The 19202-nt window shown below is 40.3% G+C and overlaps 1 protein-coding gene across 2 annotated transcripts in view; it reads right to left on the reverse strand.

Moving 5' to 3' along the window:
• XPO4 (exportin 4) overlaps positions 1–19202 on the reverse strand; it is an 82753-nt gene that overhangs the window by 57041 nt on the left and 6510 nt on the right. For both annotated transcript variants that reach the window (XM_005149754.4, XM_031049514.2), the window contains exon 2: positions 2212–2317. In XM_005149754.4, the coding sequence (XP_005149811.3) occupies positions 2212–2317 (106 nt within the window). The remainder of the gene's footprint in view (positions 1–2211; positions 2318–19202) is intronic.

Below are 19202 nucleotides of genomic sequence, written 5' to 3' on the forward strand. Positions count from 1 at the left end.
AGAAGAGGATGAAATTTCTCCTTCAAGAACCAATCATTACCAACTACAATCATTAACAGTTCAGGCCTCCAGCACCCAGTATAAGCTTATAATTAGTCAGAGTGCCATTATCCTCTACTGAAGTTACTGAAGAAAGGCAGGACAAGTTTTGCCAGTACATTTTACAGCTACAAACTTACAACAAAAGAACACAGAGCCTCATGTTTCCTGGGTTTGACTCCAGTTTTTTTTAAGGAACTGCATGGTTGTGGCTGTTCCCCTTTTCCTTATGCTCATCCTCACTACTGCTCTCCCTGTATTGCTCATACACTCTTCTCTCCAACGAACACCACCAGCATCCTTGTTACCTCCCTCTACCTACATTCTAATTCTTGTCTTGACCTTTTTTTTTCCCCCTCTATTTCTTTATAAAGCCACCTGGTTCCTGCCCATCCTTACCTGCACACAGCCCATCAGCACACTTCAACTCTTCTATTCTTCAGCATGAGCAGCTTGTTTCCCTTCCCTGGTTCCTAATTTCATAATCCCTGCCTCTGCCTTCTCAACTCCCAAGTCTTAACTAGCTGTTCTTTTTGTCCAGGCTGTATAGACACTCAAGAAGCACAGAGTTTAGGGAACAGTCTCTCAGTTCCAGGTCTCAGTGTCACAACTGCCTGCACTGCCAGGAAAATCTTGTCCCATACAGAAGTATACTGTTTTCCCAATGGTGGTAACGTATGAACAGTTTAAGGGTGTAATATTTCTAGACATCCAAAAGGTGTTATAAACAGGATTCCTCCAACCAGCCACATTTCAGAAATAAAACTGTCTGCAATGTAGCATTCATTATTAATGCTACACCGAATTCCCTCTTCTGAGACAATGATGTGGTGATTTAATGAACTTTCATTATTTCTGATTAGTGACATATCAGTTATGACAGACTGAAATGGTCTGCAAACAAAGTTACTCAGTGTGCTCTTTTGCCCACCTAAAAATCTCCAAAAATTAATGTGGAAATAAAAACCATTGATTTTGCTGACCCATAAAGCAAAAAGTGTGATTCCAGACTTCAAGACCAGATGAAGTAGTGCTATAATATATTAAAACCAGAAGAAGCTAATTTGTAGAAAAAAATTTGGTTGGGAAGTGGGTGTAACAACCCTGCTTTATATATCACAATGTAATCTAACAACACAGTAGTAGGCCTGCAATACTGACATCCTAATATTCATGAACTGTATGTCTCTAATCCAGTAAATTTAGAAATAACCATTCAAAAAAGTAGAGTGAATTAAGTATGAAAATGATCATACTTTAAACATAATTCTAATATTTCTGTGATCATTCTGGGGAATTTTTTTGAAAAATAAAAATATGAAAATAAAAGAAGTTGCATTTTGTCTTTTTGGTGTGCCTTCTTTTCCACAAACTTCCAGGTTTTTCTGGCCAGCTTTTACTGAAACTCCTCCTTTGCTTTCCCCGCAGCACTCATATGTAGTGGTACTGATTAAGAATCTTGGATGCTTACTGCTCCTGCAATTTCCAGATTATTTAGCTGCCAAACTCTAACAAGTCTCTACAGTACCTATAGAAACATTTATTATAAGTCTTGTAACAGAACCACACTTACAGCATTTCCACTAAACCCCAAGAAATTTCTGGTACAAGATGATACCTACTTACCTCTCTCTCTTCCCCACAGGTATAATTCCACAGAACTTCAAACCAATACTCTGTTGCTTCTACCAGGTGACAAACTTTCCTAAGTTTTTTTTTTTTTTTTTGTTTGTTTTTTAAACACAGCAGCTGGCTGTTAACAGCAACTTACTAAAACATTCACCTGAAATAAGTTGCCACCATGGAAAATTTCAGCACCAGTGCAAAATTTGGTGTGTTAAAATTGCATTGTTGGTTGATTTAACAGGAAGCTTCAAGCCAAGCAATCACACTACAGGCAGTCCTGTAAATTCCACAGTTTAGACAGTATTACAATAATCAAGTCACAGAGGAAACTGAACTTATGAAATCAGTTTAGGAACTCAGCTACACACCTTACAGCTTTAAAGATGTCAGAAACAAAATCAGAAAGGGCAGCAACAGGCTTCACCCTCTGTCAAAAAGTACCCCTCATCAAAATTAAAACTGATGCTCATATTCCCAGCCGCAGAACAGCAGCAAAATTCCAGTTATAAAAACAGGTACATGCCCAACTTCATGATGAAAACTTACCCAAAATGTGTTTGCAAACAGCAAATGGTGATTTTGATTTTCTAAATGATAAGAATATGTGCTCAGCATGTTGGCGTTGCTCATTATTGACCATGGAAGGTGGTGCCTGAGAGAAAAAAGGAAAAAAAAAAACCAAAAAAAGTTATTTAAGCACTAAAACCTGATTGCAATTGTAAATGTATGAGCAATGTCATGAACTTAAAAATATCTGCCTTGTTGAAAATCAAAACCTAGTATCTCTTAGTAAAATCACCTGCTCTCTCTTGGTCATGGCCTCTTATTACCATTGCATACTTCTATCATGCACATAAGGGTCAATATTGAGACATAATGCAGAGAGTGAATAATTCTAAGTATTGTGCTCCTAAAAATACTTCTGGAGACAGATAAAAGACCTAAATTCAATCCAAATCTTTTTCTACTCAAACAAAAAATCTCTTTGCACACCACTAAATGCTGATACACACTCTCACAGTTGTGGAAATAAAGCACTATTTTTTCTCTGTTCTACATTCGTTTTAAAATATTGACCTGCAGAATAAATTGAAGGGATTAAAAATAAAAGTATTGGCAGTAACATGCTACCCTCTAGTGTTTAACATTAAAGTTGACAACTTAAAGATAGTGAGGAATCTGTCTGAAGATGGGTCAGCCCATTTGGGAATGACTACAGTGATTCCTCAGGTGCTTATGCCCATTCTTTTATATGCCCATCCCCTTGCATTATGAGCATCTTGGCTGCCCAGTTAACACCTGCTGCTCCACTGCTGCTGAAAGCCAGCTCCATGGTGGTTTCTACCTGAAAATCAACCACAGGTAAAGCATGAAACTATGCAGCAACATGGATCATTGTGAGGTGGGATACTGCCTACAGGCTCAAACAAGAGCTAACTGCCTGCACTGCAGCCTCGCTTCATTGGGCAACCCCAATATTCCCTCTGCTGCCCAAGGTAAAAACCCTGCAGAAAACATCAACTGCTCACAACACCACATTGCTCTCCACTTTTGCTGCTAATATCCTCTGATTCCTGCTATTTGGGATTTATCTGAGCAAGCACCCAGCACAAAATATTCTTGCAGTGGACTGATAACACAAGGCAGCGTAAGTCAAACTGGTGTGCCTTTGAGAAAGGAACATGCAAACAGACTTGTTGCATACAAGCTGCAGAACCAGATCAAGGCAAGAGCATAGGTTACTGAACTTCAGCTGAACTCCAAACTCCAAATTCCAGTCCTGGTTCGATTTATACCCACTGCTTTGGGAATAAAAGCACAAAGACCTCAGCAAAAAGATCAAGAGTTTTGTAAATAAAACATAACAAATCTGATTTAATTCTCTCATCCGTGATAAAACACAAGACAAAATAAGATTTAAATATAAGCACATAACATCACAGATTAAAAATCAATAATCTGAGTAAATGAAGCAAGGGAAAGCAGGCTGCTGATTCCTGGATTAGGAAGGTCCTTTTGAACAGCTGTGCTCCTCCTTGCACAGCAAACTTCTGATGCTCAGAACTTTTCCTGTGTAGATATGATGAATGCCTGTGAGGTGAGCAAAGTAAGCAGCACAGGAAAGTGGCTGCAAAGAGACCCAGAATACATGCTCTGTCCCTTCACAAATCCGCTCTGCTCTACAGTTAGTCTGGGGGCAGAACTCCCCAGGACAGCTCTTACCAGCTCTGTGGGCAACATCACAGTGTTTGCCCGTACACCCCTGTGGGCAGGCAGCAGCTTGTGTTACGTTGTGCACGCACATAGACAGTAGTGTGCTTTCAGCTCATGCCTGTCTTTGCATGCTGGGAGCAGCATCTCAAGGACTGACAAAGTCAGCAGGTTGCAGGCAGATGCATGCACAGAAAAGCTTTTACATATTTGAGGCATTACGCACTGCTGAACAACTGAGACGGAAGTAAGCTCCATGGCAGCACCTGAGTCCTTCCAGGACACTGAGGTTCAGTGAACTCCAACCCAATGCAGAAACCCAAACCTTGACTTTTTAAGCAAATGTAAACTTGTGAAGAAGCAGCCTCACCAAATCTGGGCATGTGACACTTCCGAGCTAAAACCTCAGTTCTGCATGCAGCCAGCCATCAGCAGAAACTGTTCTCAGCCTCTCCTTGCTTTCTGCAGTCTGAAGGACAGTACTTCTGTGTGGACTCTAGCTACATTCACTGCGACAGAGCCAGCAGCTGTACTGAATGCCAGGAGAGTAGTTGGAGTAGGTTATCAAAAATGCAGGAATCAACACCTTCACATGCACTTCAGTCAGTGCTATCACAAATAAACCAGACCAAACAAAAAAACAGTCCCCACTTTTCTGCCATTGCATGGGCAAGCATTGGTGCAAATGCACGGAGAACAAGACTGGAGAAGAGATCACTGAAAAGCATCCCACCAAAGGCAGGTTATTTTCTTCTGGATCAGTTCCCTGGCCTGGCTCACCAGAAGCCAGCACAGAAGGCTGTGCTAGCATTATATAGGACATAGCAGCTGGTGATATGCTGCTTTTCTCAGAGCCAATTACCATTTAAAGTGCATTTAATCTACAGCCTCTACTGCAGTGCAGTAACAGGAATACTCTGAAGTCTCTAGGAACACACAGCTTTAGTCAATGAAGTTTCATGAGAACTAAGAAGCAAATTTCTTGAGTTATTTTAGTAACTCTCTGCTATCAAAAGAAGAGATCCCACCCCTCCTGCTTTCACCTGCATGGTCCTGTCACCTCCTTGCTTTATTCCACCTAACAACTAGCCCACAAAAAAAAAAAAAAACAAAAACCCCCAAAAAAACCAGAGGGGTATGGGGGAAAGAGATGACAAGGGGAATGAACACTCTTTTGTTACTTTAATCTTCAAGAAGTCAGACAAGTGCCAGAGCCAGTGCAATAGTGAGAAAAGGAGTGATGTTGCCTTTTCAGCAGCACTGACCTTGCAGCTCACAGCTCTGCAGTCTCATAAAGCCTCACTAATTACAGCCACATTAGAAGGAATCCTTTGGGTGTGACAAAGCAAAACATTTTGGAAGTTTGGGGTAATTTATATTCACACTCCTAGAGCAAGAGCAACAAATCATGGCTACCTCATCTTGAACTAATTTTGCATTAACAAAGAATATTTCAGTTTGTCATTTAGAGATATCTATTTTCAGTGTTCTGTAATACTTAAGGGTACTCTCAGGGACATCAACAGCGAATCATGTCACCACTAAAAGAAGGAAAGCAAAATTTTACAGGAAATATCCCCTTATGCTTACAATAACTACAGAGGAGACTTCTAACTTTTCTACTTCTCTGAAGTCTGATTACAGGAGACCTCTGGCACCCTGGAAACGCACAACACATCATATTCCTGTATTAATTTTAAAAGTAACAATTTTTGTTTCACTTATTTTATTTTAATTGTGCACAACAATACATTATGCAAAACAATACATTACGCACTTAGACCCTCAAAACTGTCCAGCACAGACAAGTGCAGCAGGTGAGCTTTATATAGCCACCAGAGGGAGCTAACAGCTTACAGTCCACTGCCTTCACTGCATGCCAGCAGTGGTTATCTGGTACACTGCAAGTGAAATACTGCTACACTTAGAAGTACTGGTACACTGGAAGCAAAGCTTTAAAAGAAAACGCAGCATAGAATCATTGAATGGTTTGGGTTGGAAGGGACCTTAAAGATCATCTTGTTCCCCTGCCAAGCATATACATTCTGTGTGCACTTTTTGCACCTAAAAAACACCAACAAATAAATCGGCCGCCTCTCAGGAGACAACCTGTCCCAGCTTACATGGGTCTAACAGCAATGTGTACTATTTTGGAAGGACAGGAACTGTTTTGTAAAATTAATTCTAAGTCAAGTTTTGCCTTCCTTGACTATTCGACCAGACAGTTTCTAAACAAAAAAAAAAATCCACATAACTTACATACAAATACCTTTTCTTTCCAGTACAGAACACGATAAAAAGTGGATTCAGCTTTCCATCAGAAATAAGCCTCTCCCAGTGAGTTCGAGGTCAGTACATCCTCTAAAAACCTCCTTCTCCCCTTTCTCATCATTATGAGAATGTTACAAGTAACCATATCACACATGAAGCTCCATCTTCCCCTCTCCCTACTAACAAAACAGGAGGTGCACCAACATTGTAGCAACTGTTCACCTCTGGCAATCTTAGTATAAGTGGCAATCCACTGATCTGAAAAATACAGAATCTTTTTGTGCCTGCAACCACCCTTTTGTACTATGGGAAGATAAAGAAAAGCACCTGAAACAGCAGCACTATTTAATTCCATAAGTTTATATACTACCACTTATATAAATGGTGATAATTCCTCTCCAAAATAAACTATCTTTGTTTCTTTCTGATATAACATAGTTTCCTAATTTCTAACTTTGATTGTCTTTTTCTCTGCTCCTCCCTTGATGGTACACCATCAATATTCACTGATGCTACAAGAAAGGACAAAACAACTGGAAATGATTAAAAAGGCTAAAAATCTGGCATACATTACACAGGAAGAAACTGATTAGCACAAACAGATATTACAAATAATTTAAAATATAAATTCATAGTGACACTCAGAACAGAAAAAAAGTTGGACCAACTGTCATTTGAAAAACACAGAGCTAGAAGACACCTGGTGAATGTACATATGGAAAAATAAGGGGTAAAAATAAGGGACTTGAGGACTCGATTTTGTCTTAAATAGAAGCAGTAATTAGATGCATTTAGTGAATCTGAAGTTACACATACATATTCAGAACAACATGCTTAGTACAAGCATTTCTTACCTCAGTTACATACCTTTAAAAATATATATATGTAATTAGGACTTGTCACAATGGAGAGTGCCAAGCAATGAAGATAACAGAGCCATAAGAAAGGTAGCAAATGGGTTGCAAATAATCACATGCTCTCCTCATAAGATTACAGCTGAAGTCACCATGTGTACACCAATAATAGGCAGAAGAACTAACACCACATCCATATTTGAAGTGGTGTCTGTTTTTTTTGCTCCTTCCCCTGACTTCTAGAAACAGTTTTTGCTTTAAAAAAATAATGAGAAGTATCAAATCTCTCCCCCAGGTGATTCTGTTTGGGCAGTTTCATGTTGATGATCACAGACATACAAAATATAACATTTTTTTATTATATACTAGAAGTGACAATATTTCCTTAATGGTTTTAGATGCCAGAAAATATTACTTATTGGTCACTTGTGGACAGTGACAGTATCCTAAAATTAACAACTTCTGACATTCAAGTGACATTATTATTAAAATCAATAATGGATTAGGGTTTTTATTTAAGTAAGAATTAGTCAACTAGTTTACACTGTTATCTCTGCATCTCCTTTTATAAAGAAAAATCCTCCCCATGATGAGGTATAAACATCATGAAGGATGGGATAAATGGCATTCCCATTTGCTTGCAGAAACGTTTGCTATAGGGAGAGTCTGATTTTTTATAGACTTTTGCTACGGCAAGACAGCACTGAACAAACAGAATTCAGCATCTTCCTACAATTATACTGGGGAAAATCTGCCTGTTAGCAAGCCACAAACAATAGTTATGCACTCCTCCAGACTTTGCTGGAGTCTGCACCGGAGTGTTTTCAGCTGACACCCACACTATTCCCACCTACAAAAAAAGTCCAATCCAAACACCAGTAGGATTATGGAAAGGCAAACATGCCTGCTAAGAGAATTATCTTGGGTTTAAAAAAAGATCAAATTGCTTGTACCTGCTACTACTAAAGCCAAGAAAGAACTTTCTTGCCAAAGGCAATGTTTATGTTTACAAGTAAAGTACATTACAAACTTGACAAGGGTAGAAACAAAAAATCTGAGATTTCTACTGAAGTGTGACTCAAAATCCACCAACCAACTCTCCAAACCAAGCCTCACCAAATACGTAGGGGAGTCTTGCCTTCCCTGCAATCAAGAGGTAAAATAAAACTATTCTAGAACTCTGGTCTGTGGGCTGTTACCAGTTTATGAAAAAACAATTCAACACATCAGTTGTTCATCAGAATGGTGTCTAGACAGCAGAGAGCCTGGAAGCCTAACAGAGACAAGAATAAGAAATTGAATCTCTATCAATATACAAGGATGAGCGCAAGCCACCACAGATGGCAATGGCACCATTGGGCCTGGACTTTGCTGACAGCCACCATCAGGCAAAACATGCTCAGAGAAGCAAGGAATAAAGGAAGCCCAGATGGTTTGCCAACATGTCCCAAGTAGGCAGGGAAGCCAAGAAACAGTGAGGCATATGCAGAGAAGAAAGATCATGAGTGAACTTGAAAAGCATGTGCAGGGGAACACCATGTGACGGTGATAACATAGCTAAGGAGTATGAGGAAAAAAAAAATCAGAGAAAGAGGAAAAAGAAAAAAGTTATCAAACACAAGGCCAAGCAATATTTTTTAACTAGTGCACATACTATATTTAGGACAGCAAAATATATTACTCTACCCACATAAGCAATTGTTTTAGCTGCAACATACTTGAATAATCAAAAGTTATGAAATTTTAACATACAATGCTCTTCTACTAAGACGCATAAGTCCTAAAAACAGATTTCTGTATCTTAAATAATAAAAAATACCTGAAGAGAATTACTCCACAGCAAATTCCGCTATATAGGCAAGTTATACGAAAGAATCAGATTCTCAGAATATGGAGATTCCAACTTTAACTCTACCAAAGTCACATCAAGCAACATGCCCAAAGACCACATTTCCCTGACTTCTGTGGAACTCATGGGCCTCCACTGCAGTTTTAACAGTAACACTTTTCAAGTGTTTAAGTAGGTTTTTTTCCTACAGTGTACCACAGCACATTCAATAGCTGTCATTTGCCTTATTAAAATAGCTAATCAAATAGATCAAATACAGGAGTCAGACACAGACAACTGAATGATTAACCACACTTTTGTTCTCAGTGATTCACTCTACTTCTCTAGCAGATGCTGATACCTAACAATGAAAGGATCCACTCATGAAGCAGATGCCACCAGCCGACAATTCAGGCTACATGAAGATGCTCAGCTCTGCGACATTTCAGCAACTGCTTTACAAGTGGATCAGATGTTCCTGCCTTGGGCACCAGGCCAGAAGGCAGTTTAGACAACTGGTATCCATAGAACCTTCTGCAATCCAATTTAGATCTGTCATTACATTGACTGCCAGAGCCTACTTAGCTTGAGTAATAGCTAAGTTACTACAGAAAACCTAGCTAGTGTAATAAACAACTTCAACTATGTGCCCATTACTTCCCTTGCACTTGTTTTTTCAAATAAACATTTAAGCTAGAACAGTAACTCATCTTCCAACTTAAAACATACCCAGAACATGTCTAAAGATCTATGAGAAAGAAGCAGTAGACGGCATGTGACCAGACCTGCAGCAGAGACAACATGGTGCAGATTTAAGTTTTCCTGAACAAAAACTTCCCTTAAAAAAATGTCTTTCACAAGAATAATTATGATTTTAATTATTTAAACCCCCAGGTGCCCAGTATTTTTCGGTATATATTTGGAACAAATGTGTGACTAATGGAGGAACTGCCTCCTACACATCTACTCACATCTTGCTTTCATGCGGAGACTTAATTGGGGAAAAAAAAGACCTCTTTTTTTTATCAGATTTTGCTTTGTATTTTGGAGCTGAAGTACTTTATTTAGACTTTTGCAAGTAAACTAGGAGATAAATTGTGGTCTGAGGTAAGATCTATTCTCAGTTCTGAAATGGTCTCATATAAGATACTATATATATACATATATATATCTTTTTATATATCTACACACACATTAATTGATTAGGGAGCCAGAGTAAATCATTACCATCAATACATTTTCTGAGGTAAGACTTCCAAGAAAAACAACAAAAACTATCAAGATTTTATTTCTCCACTAACAATTTAACCCTCAAATATAGACTGGTACAGCTTCTCCACTGACATTAGCACTCATTTATACATACAATACATTTTGTGTTCACTACACATGCGTATGTACACATATAGATACATGATTCATGGCAACCACTCTGCAGAGGAACTGCCTCCACTGCTCATGTATGCTTCTCTGCATCAAAACAGGCACCCAAGACCTGCTACTTGAAGAAAAGCAGGTAGAACTTGAAAAGCAAAAAGGAAGAAGATGGAGTCTTTTTTCAAGAAAGCAGGATCATAGAGAAGCAAGAAAAAAGAATAGAGGATGATGAAGGTATAGCCCTCAGGTAGCTGTAGTAGACACTGACAAACAGATGTCCATTGCTGGTCTACATACATATGCAAGCTGTTCACACACTATCAGCTCTGGCTGTTGTCTGTTTCCTCACACAATTCATTTAGAACTTTCTCTTTTGTGACTACAGTGCATATTGCTCAACAAGAATATCCACAAATTCAACTAAACTAACAGGACACTGACTCATGCCATTGAAAAGGCTCTTCTAGAAGCATCAGGTGAACAGGATTGGCTCACACACCATCTACCCTACAAAGGACTGTTCCAACAGAATTTGGAAAAACTACTGAATTCTGTGTATCCCAAGAGCTACAAATCAAACTTGTCAGTGCTGGACCAAACTCACAAAGACCCATATGAAGTAATTGCAAAACCAGCACAGAGAATTATCTCAGAACAATCAAATGTTGATTTGATCAATAATCAAAAATTATTAGTACAATCAAAATCTGGTTTCTTTTAAAACCTTAATGTTTTCTTCATAATTTCTGGGTCAAGAAAAGGTTTCGAACTGGTTTCAAGAAAATTCAGTGTAAAGTTAAATAGTCTTCTGTAAGTTTAGACAATGAAAACCAGGATATAGCAGTAACACAGCAGTGAAGACAAAATGCTTTAGAAAATAATTTGTGTGCTTCATACCCATTTGCTACTGCCATAGCTGCAGTTAGGACACCAGTTTAAGCACACTAACAACCAATAAATCTGAGAACTGTCCTATAATTCAGCTTACGGTAGCCTTTTGGCTGTGGACAGCCAGAGGATGAATGCTGACACAAGGTTAGAGTTCAGACCCTTAACTTACATGTTATTTATTTGCTAATCTCCACATTCACTGTTCTAATGCTTCAAAGCACAAGCAAGGTCTGACCCACAGTTCTGTTGAGCAAAGTAATGTGAAACGCCTCACTGATGGCAGTGGGCAAAAATCCATGCAGAGTCCCTTGAAGTCAGTAAGACCCTACAAAGCAACATGCCTTCAACAGGAATGACATATCATTACTCCAGTTGCACCGGAAGCCTAAAAGAATTTCTATCCTATTACTAAAGAATACAAAAAGGATACAAAAAGCCATAAAGTGCCCTTACTGCAACTGCATTCACTCAAGTCCTGCTCTCCTACTTCCTTCCTCTGTCTCCTGGAGCTGAACTTGAGCTCCTCATCCTGCAGCAAGAAAGGCTGGTGGAAATGGACCAAACTGTCCCCTCAGCTCCCACCAACTACAAGTGCTTCTCTTTTTTCCCTGCAAGGAGGTATAGAAGAAATATGGGCCCTAAGTTCAGGCCCAGTCTGTAGAGAGTGAGAAGAATTCTAAGTCTCAGCATCAACACATACCGCAGCATCTACTGCAGGGTGGATCAACCCATGACAGGACCTGGTTCTCCAAAGACTGAACTCTAGCCAATCCACAGCCCTTGAAATCTTAATTTGCAACTTGATCATAAGATTCAAGTAGTTCATCTCTGTAGCTATAAAACACGGCTTAACAAAAAATGGCAGGATTGTAACAGTGAATTTCAAGACAAAGTTTTAAGTAAAGAGCCACTGTGACCATCCTTCTACTAGACAGCAGATCCTAATAATCCTGGTAGTGGCAATACTCATTTTCCAAAGTGCACAAGTTTGGATGGTCATGATATATAAACTATTTTCAGGCCCACAGTACATGAAATATAGTCAGCAACTGCTCTACTCTAGCAAGAGAAACTTTAATATTATTAGTTTGAGGTCCTCAAGACAGTGAGAAGAAGGTGCAGTAAGCTCACTGCCCTGGACTTCAACACAGCAGACTTCGGCCTCTTCAGGAACCTGCTTAGCAAGGTTCCATGGGATATAGCCCTAGAGGGCAAGGGGGCCCAAGACTCTTGGTTAATATTCAAGGATCACCTGCTACAAGCTCAGGAGTGTTGCATCCCGACCACAAGGAAGTGCAGCAGGAGGGCCAGGAGACCTCCTTGAATGGATAAGGAGATGCTAAGAAAAATTCACAAGAAAAAAGAGGCTTATAAAAGGTGAAAGCAAGGACAGGTGGCCTGGGATGAATACAGGGATGTTGTCCGGGTAGTTAGGGACCAAGTTAGGAAAGCTAAGGCCCACCGGGAGCTAAACTTGGCAAGGGATGTTAAAGATAATAGGAAGGGATTTTATAGGTATGTAGCAGCTAAAAAACAGACTAAGGACAATGTAGGCTCCCTCCGGAAACTTTTGGGAGAACTGGCTACACGGACTTGGAGAAGGCTGAGGTTCTGAATGGCTTCTTTGCCTCGGTCTTCACTGGCAAAGGCTCTGACCACACCACCCAAGTCTTGGAAGGCGGAGGCAGGGACTGTGAAAACTTAAGACCTTGGGCCCACTGTAGGAGAGGATCTGGATCGAGACCAGCTTAAGAACCTGAATGTACACAAGTCCATGGGCCCTGATGAAATCCATCCCCGTGTCCTGAAGGAGCTGGCGAATGAAGTTGCAAAGCCACTGGCCATCATACTTGAAAAATCATGGCAGACAGGTGAAGTTCCCAACAACTGGAAAAAGGGAAATATAACCCCCATTTTCAAGAAGGGGAAAATGGATGACACGGGGAATTACAGACCAGTCAGTCTCACCTCTGTGCCTGGCAAAGTCTTGGAGCAGATTCTCTTGGAAGGCATGCTAGGGCACATGAAAAACAAGGTGGTTGGTGACAGCCAGCATGGCTTTACTAGGGGAAATCCTGTCCGACCAATTTGGTGGCCTTCTATGATGGGGATGCAGAACTGATGGACAGGGGTAGAGCAGTTGACATCATCTACCTGGACTTGTGCAAAGCATTTGACACCGTCCCGCACAACATCCTTGTCTCTAAATTGGAAAGACATCAATTTGATAGGTGGACCACTCGGTGGGTAACGAACTGGCTGGATGGCCCCATGAAAGAGTTGTGGTCAATGGCTCAGTGTCCAGCTGGAGACCAGTAACGAGTGGTGTCCCTCAGGGATCGGTGTTGGGATCGGTCTTGTTTAATATCTTTGTTGGTGACATGGACAGTGGGATTGAGTGCACCCTCAGCAAGTTTGCCGATGAAACCAAGCTGTGTGGTTCAGTTGATACGCTGGAGGGAAGGAATGCCATTCAGAGGGACCTTGACACACTTGTGAGGTGGGCTGATGCCAACCTCATGAAGTTTAACCATGACAAGTGCAAGGTCCTACACCTGGGTCAGGACAATCCCAGGCACAGCTACAGGTTGGGCAAAAAGGAAATTCATGGTAGTCCTGTGGAGAAGGACCTGGGAGTGTTAGTCAATGAGAAAAAGAACATGAGCCAGCAGTGTGCACTCACAGCCCAGAGAGCCAACCGTATCCTGGGCTGCATCAAGAGGAGCGTGACCAGCAGGTCAAAGGAGGTGATCCTGCCCCTCTACTCTGCTCTCGTGAGACCTCACTTGGAGTATTGTGTTCAGTTCTGGTGTCCTCAACATAAAAAGGACATGGAACTGTTAGAACAAATCCAGAGGAGGCCACAAGGATGATCAGGGGACTGGAGCACCTCCCATATGAAGACAGGCTGAGAAAGTTGGAGCTGTTCAGCCTGGAGAAGAGAAGGCTGCGTGGAGACCTCATAGCAGCCTTGCAGTATCTGAAGGGGGCCTACAGGGATGCTGGGGAGGGACTCTTCATTAGGGACTGTAGTGATAGAACAAGGGGTAATGGGTTGAAACTTAAACAGCAGAGGTTTAGACTTGATATAAGGAAGAAATTCTTTACTGTTAGGGTGGTGAGGTACTGGAATGGGTTGCCCAGGGAGGTTGTGAATGCTCCATCCCTGGCAGTGTTCAAGACCAGGTTGGATGAAGCCTTGGGTGGCATGATTTAGTGTGAGGTGTCCCTGCCCATGGCAGGGGGGTTGGAACTAGATGATCTTGAGGTCCTTTCCAATCCTAACTATTCTATGATTCTAGTTTGTGAAGAAGTGTCTTACAGTATCTGTTTTTTCTTGATGTCCAAATTCAAATTATACTTGCTGAAAGAACAGCTATAACGACCCATTGTTGCAAGGGCGGAATTAGTTTTACTCACATCTAGCCTTCTACAGTAAGCATGTCACAGAGATAACAGGACGTCACATGGGTAACCCCCCTACCTTCCTCATCTACAACCCCAACACAGAAGTCAACACTCAATTATAGATTTAAATGGATGTATTTTATTTTCTGAGAGTTTTGGCTTTGCCTGTTATTGCAGAAGTGTTTCCTCTAACCAAACTAAGAAAGGCAGGCAGACAGGACAGCCAGCTTCTCTGCCAGCATCCAGGTTTCAGCACCTCCTCCTCCATCAACCTTGCTAAAATTTCAGAACTCTTTTGTCCCATCATAGTTATTTAGGAGGTGATTAAAAGCAAGATAAGGGAGTTTTTAGAGTTTTCGAAGTTTAACTTTGATATGGAAAACTTATTTGGCTTAGTGTACTTTCAAAATGGCATGGCCTAAACCACATTTATTAATGTCTTTTAATTGTTGGGGCATTAATGAAAACTTACAGGAAGACATAAGTAAACTACATGCAAAACAATACCTGAATCATGTAAGCAAACAGAAATGTAGCTCCAGAGATATAAAATCAAAGTTTAGTAAAAACAGAGACACCGATCAGAGGCCAGTGGAGGAAGCTCATCACTTAAGTCAGCCTGGAGGATAAGGAGAAATTGTGAAACTGAAAATTATTTTATGAAGTTAATAACTTCTTTCACTCAAAACCAGGGAAAAAAATCTGTCCTTTTCTGAATACACCTGAAAAAAGCTCCTTTCCCTAACATTTTACCTATTACTGGCAAAAATGTATCTAGAATTGTACATACTTGAGAAGGTAGGATGACCTTTACTTGCACCTTGTTTCACTACTTCGTTCTGTTCTTGCAGATACAGCCTGAACCAGGTTACCAAAGAAGTCACATATCTCTGTGTTCATCTTCCAATACACAGAGGAGTAGACACACAATACGTATTTTGAGAAATCCTCTTCCCAGAAGCATTTTTTTATGAAGATTTCTTTATTCCACATACACACATTCTGGGGTTGTATTTAGAAGTGATAATTTTGAGACTCCCTTAAAGTTAAGTGTCTGAGTTCAGTCTAAGAAACCTGCATAAATTAACAATGTCTTAAGTTCTGAACAGTCACAAGGCTCCACACACTTACTGAGAAATGACTGTGAAGAAATGCAGTCACAATTATATATTTTATTCTCAGCACTGTTAGAGGGAATGTTACTGTAACACGAACAGGAAAACAGCTCCAGAAACAATATTGCCATTTCTCATTATATTAGATTTTAATATTTATATATGCCCCACTAAACAATTCATTATCCTGAAGCTACCCAACATCTGTTCTTAATCCCACTTTAAACAACCTCACAAAATAAAGGTTTTGCAGCTAAGCCTCCCTAATTCTCTCAGGGCAAAGCATGTTTGGTTTTTGGGTTGGGCTTCTGCTGTTGTTGATGGGTAAGGAGAGCACTATTCATGTTTTCTTCACTAGGGAGGAATGTACATGTTTTGTAAACCTATCTGCACACTTCCTCAATAACAATGCAAGATGTACCCATACAGGAAGCTATCAAAAAATAATGGTTGAAAGAAAAGTCAAATAGCAGCATTATTAGCAGAGCAAACAGTAGAAGTCAGTGACTGAAGAGATGATAAAGTTAAACTAAACGTGAACAGTTAAGGCCTTAATTAAAAAAAAAAACAAACAACAAAACCACAACAAAACATAATTATGATCAATGCAGAAAACACCCAAAGCTCTGCTTGCACATAAGATCAGTGAAGTTTAAAGTAATGCTTTTCAGCCGCTGCTTTAACAATACACAAATTCAGCTTGAAGGCACCTCAAATCAAACCAGCTGCAAAGGTGACCATACATCTCACCCTATCTCCCTGTCAGGACTGCAGTCCTGTTGCAACTGAGATACAGACCCATTTGGGCATCTCCAGTTCCTACATACACATCTATATAAGGAGATGCTGTAGAGGAGTCCCCATGAAATCTACCAGTCACAAACATGCAAAATGTAGCTTTAAGATGAGGGGTGTAACTTAAGAGGAAACTTAACAGAGTTGTAAGGTGAAACCCACAGCAGGCAGGCAGGGTCTACAAATACCAACATCTGGGTAAAGTCATGGCAAGGCAACTGAGGAACTGACTTACGGGCTCACATGATGCCAAGACCACTGACACAAGCCCAAGCTATAGTAGATCACGTTTTGGCAAGTTCATTCCAAAACCTTGAGTACCACCTATTTGCAGAGCCAGATAAAATCAGCAAAAACAGAAAAGCCTTCACTGTGTGCCCGAGGCAGAGAAATTACACACGTAGATCCTTGTTCAGAGAGGATGATGCTTGCCCTCACCTCACCAGCATGAGAATCTTCCTTCTGTCCCCAGCCACGTGGTATGGAGGTATGGCTTCTTTTGTGCTGCCATGTGACAGAAAAGTGGCAGTTCTGCAGTAACCCATTAACAAGAGCTTAATTGAGCCAGTGTGGTTTGTGTTCGTACAATTGTTTCTGCTGTTCGTTAGCTTTTATATTGTTTGCACATCACCACTAAGGCCACAACAATAGTTGGAATATCGTTTTATAATAATAAAGGACGGTATAATTCAATTATGGTTATCATCCAACTGCACCACTGATCTCTGTACAAACCGATGCCTACATCCAGAGCCACAGATGCCCTGTAGCACAAGCCAATGCACCAGCCTCTGCAGTATGCCCAGCTACTGGATTTTCAAACTCTTGTGTTAATGAAGCTGTAACCTTGTTTTTTAATTCTACAAACTACCTCTGCCCTCCTTCACTCCAATACAGCCTTAACATCATTCTACAGCAACACCCTCAAAACACCAGAACTGTAAGCATTACTGTCCTCTCTTACAAGGAAAACAGAATACTTCACTGAAGCACACAAATAGACAACTATCATGTTAACTTTTCTGCAACTCTTCCCATTAATAGATTTCAAAACGCATTTATGAAGGATGCTGGTATTCTTTTCCTTTGTTACAACAGGACACTAAGCCTAAACAGAGATAGATCCTATCACTAAGTTGATATTAGTGACCATGGGCTGCCTCTCCAGAGCTCCAAGATTGTGGCTCTTCCAGAGGCAATGCAGTGATGTATAGTTTCTTCCTCTCCTTCCAGTCATGTTAATTCTTTTCCACTCCTAGACACACATTATTACCTCATGCTAGCTTTGGCAGCTGGCAGGTCCTTCCATTAGCTAGTCCAGCTCACTAAACTAGCAGATAATCAATCCAGTAAAAAAGACAAGTAATGTTTTTCCTCAGCCACTCACTATTAGGCTGGCTGAGGCTTCTGTGAAAACTTAGCCTATATCCATGTCACACTTGCAAGCCTGGGAATCTAGATACGCTTCACTTTGGCCAAGCCTTTTGAAATCCCAGGAATACCTGTCATAAACAGTAAAATTCCATGGCAAAATACCTTTCAGCACTTTTATTTCACAGCCACAAATTACTTCAAGAAAGACTCAGGAGACAATGGCATAAGCCATATTTTCAACACTACTACAGCTGTGCCTCCACCATTTCCACAGCTTGCCCATAACACAGCTCTACTACACAACAGTAAACATTCATAATTTTATCACAAACCATGATAAATCTTCAGCCTTTCTTCACATTCACTTTTATAGTTCTGTAAATTTTCAATCTGGTAGGTATCACTAAACAAGCTAACCTGACTTCTAGAGTAACAAAAGCAATAAAATGTTCATTCACTTGCTCCTATGTTAATCCAAATTACTTTAAGTGTATTTTCCATTAAAAATCCAAAGAAACAAACAAACAAAAAACAACAACAAGTTTGGTCTGAGGACAAAGAGCCTTTATCTGCTACTTCTTAAAATGTTTAACAGCATAATTTGACCAAAGTTTCTTTTAGGAGCATAGGCAAGCCTTTTCATGTCAGTCAAGGTAGCAAAACTGTTTATAATGTAACACAGTGAAAGCCACCTGAATTAAAAAACCTTTCCTCCCTGCATCCACTTCCAAACCCAGACCACTGTGCAGCTACTCAGGTTGGTGTACTACTACTCTATGTCTTGGCAGAGCCGCCACTCATTAAATCTCAGTAGTCGGAAAGTTTGATGTTTTCCTTTTTGGGAGGCAGGGAGGGAGAAGAAGAGAGACCATTTAAAATGTTTACTCCTGCCAGTTTTCCTCTATTTCTTAAAATCCCTATTCGAACAACTAGTCATTCAACAAGATATTTTGACAGACTTTAACAGGATGAAGAACTGAAGATTCGTATCAACATCTCCTACACATCAATATGGCACCCTCCTTTCTATGACACCTCTTCCAGCATGTATGTGTTTTTATGCTACCTATACACCCCACTATGCATCAAAATTGCTCCAAATGTTACTCCATTCCATCTATCAGGTCATTGCCCCAACACTGGCATCAGTTCCGCTTTGGTTTGTTCTGGGGAAGTTGAGGAAAGCAGAAAAGAAGATAGGTACAAAAAATACCATTTTCCTCTGGAAAAATGGAAAAGGACATGGTCATCAAACCCCAGAATTCCACCCCTACATCAAGTCAGGACACAGAAGTGGAGATCTTATATATACCTAATCCAAACATACTTTTTATTACCAAAACAATGCCAGAAATTGATGAAAAGGAGTATTTTACTTAGCTGCTTGTGACAACATCAGCTCAACTTAATAAT

This window comes from Melopsittacus undulatus, chromosome 2 (assembly GCF_012275295.1).
Source record: "Melopsittacus undulatus isolate bMelUnd1 chromosome 2, bMelUnd1.mat.Z, whole genome shotgun sequence".
NCBI lineage: Eukaryota > Metazoa > Chordata > Aves > Psittaciformes > Psittaculidae > Melopsittacus > Melopsittacus undulatus.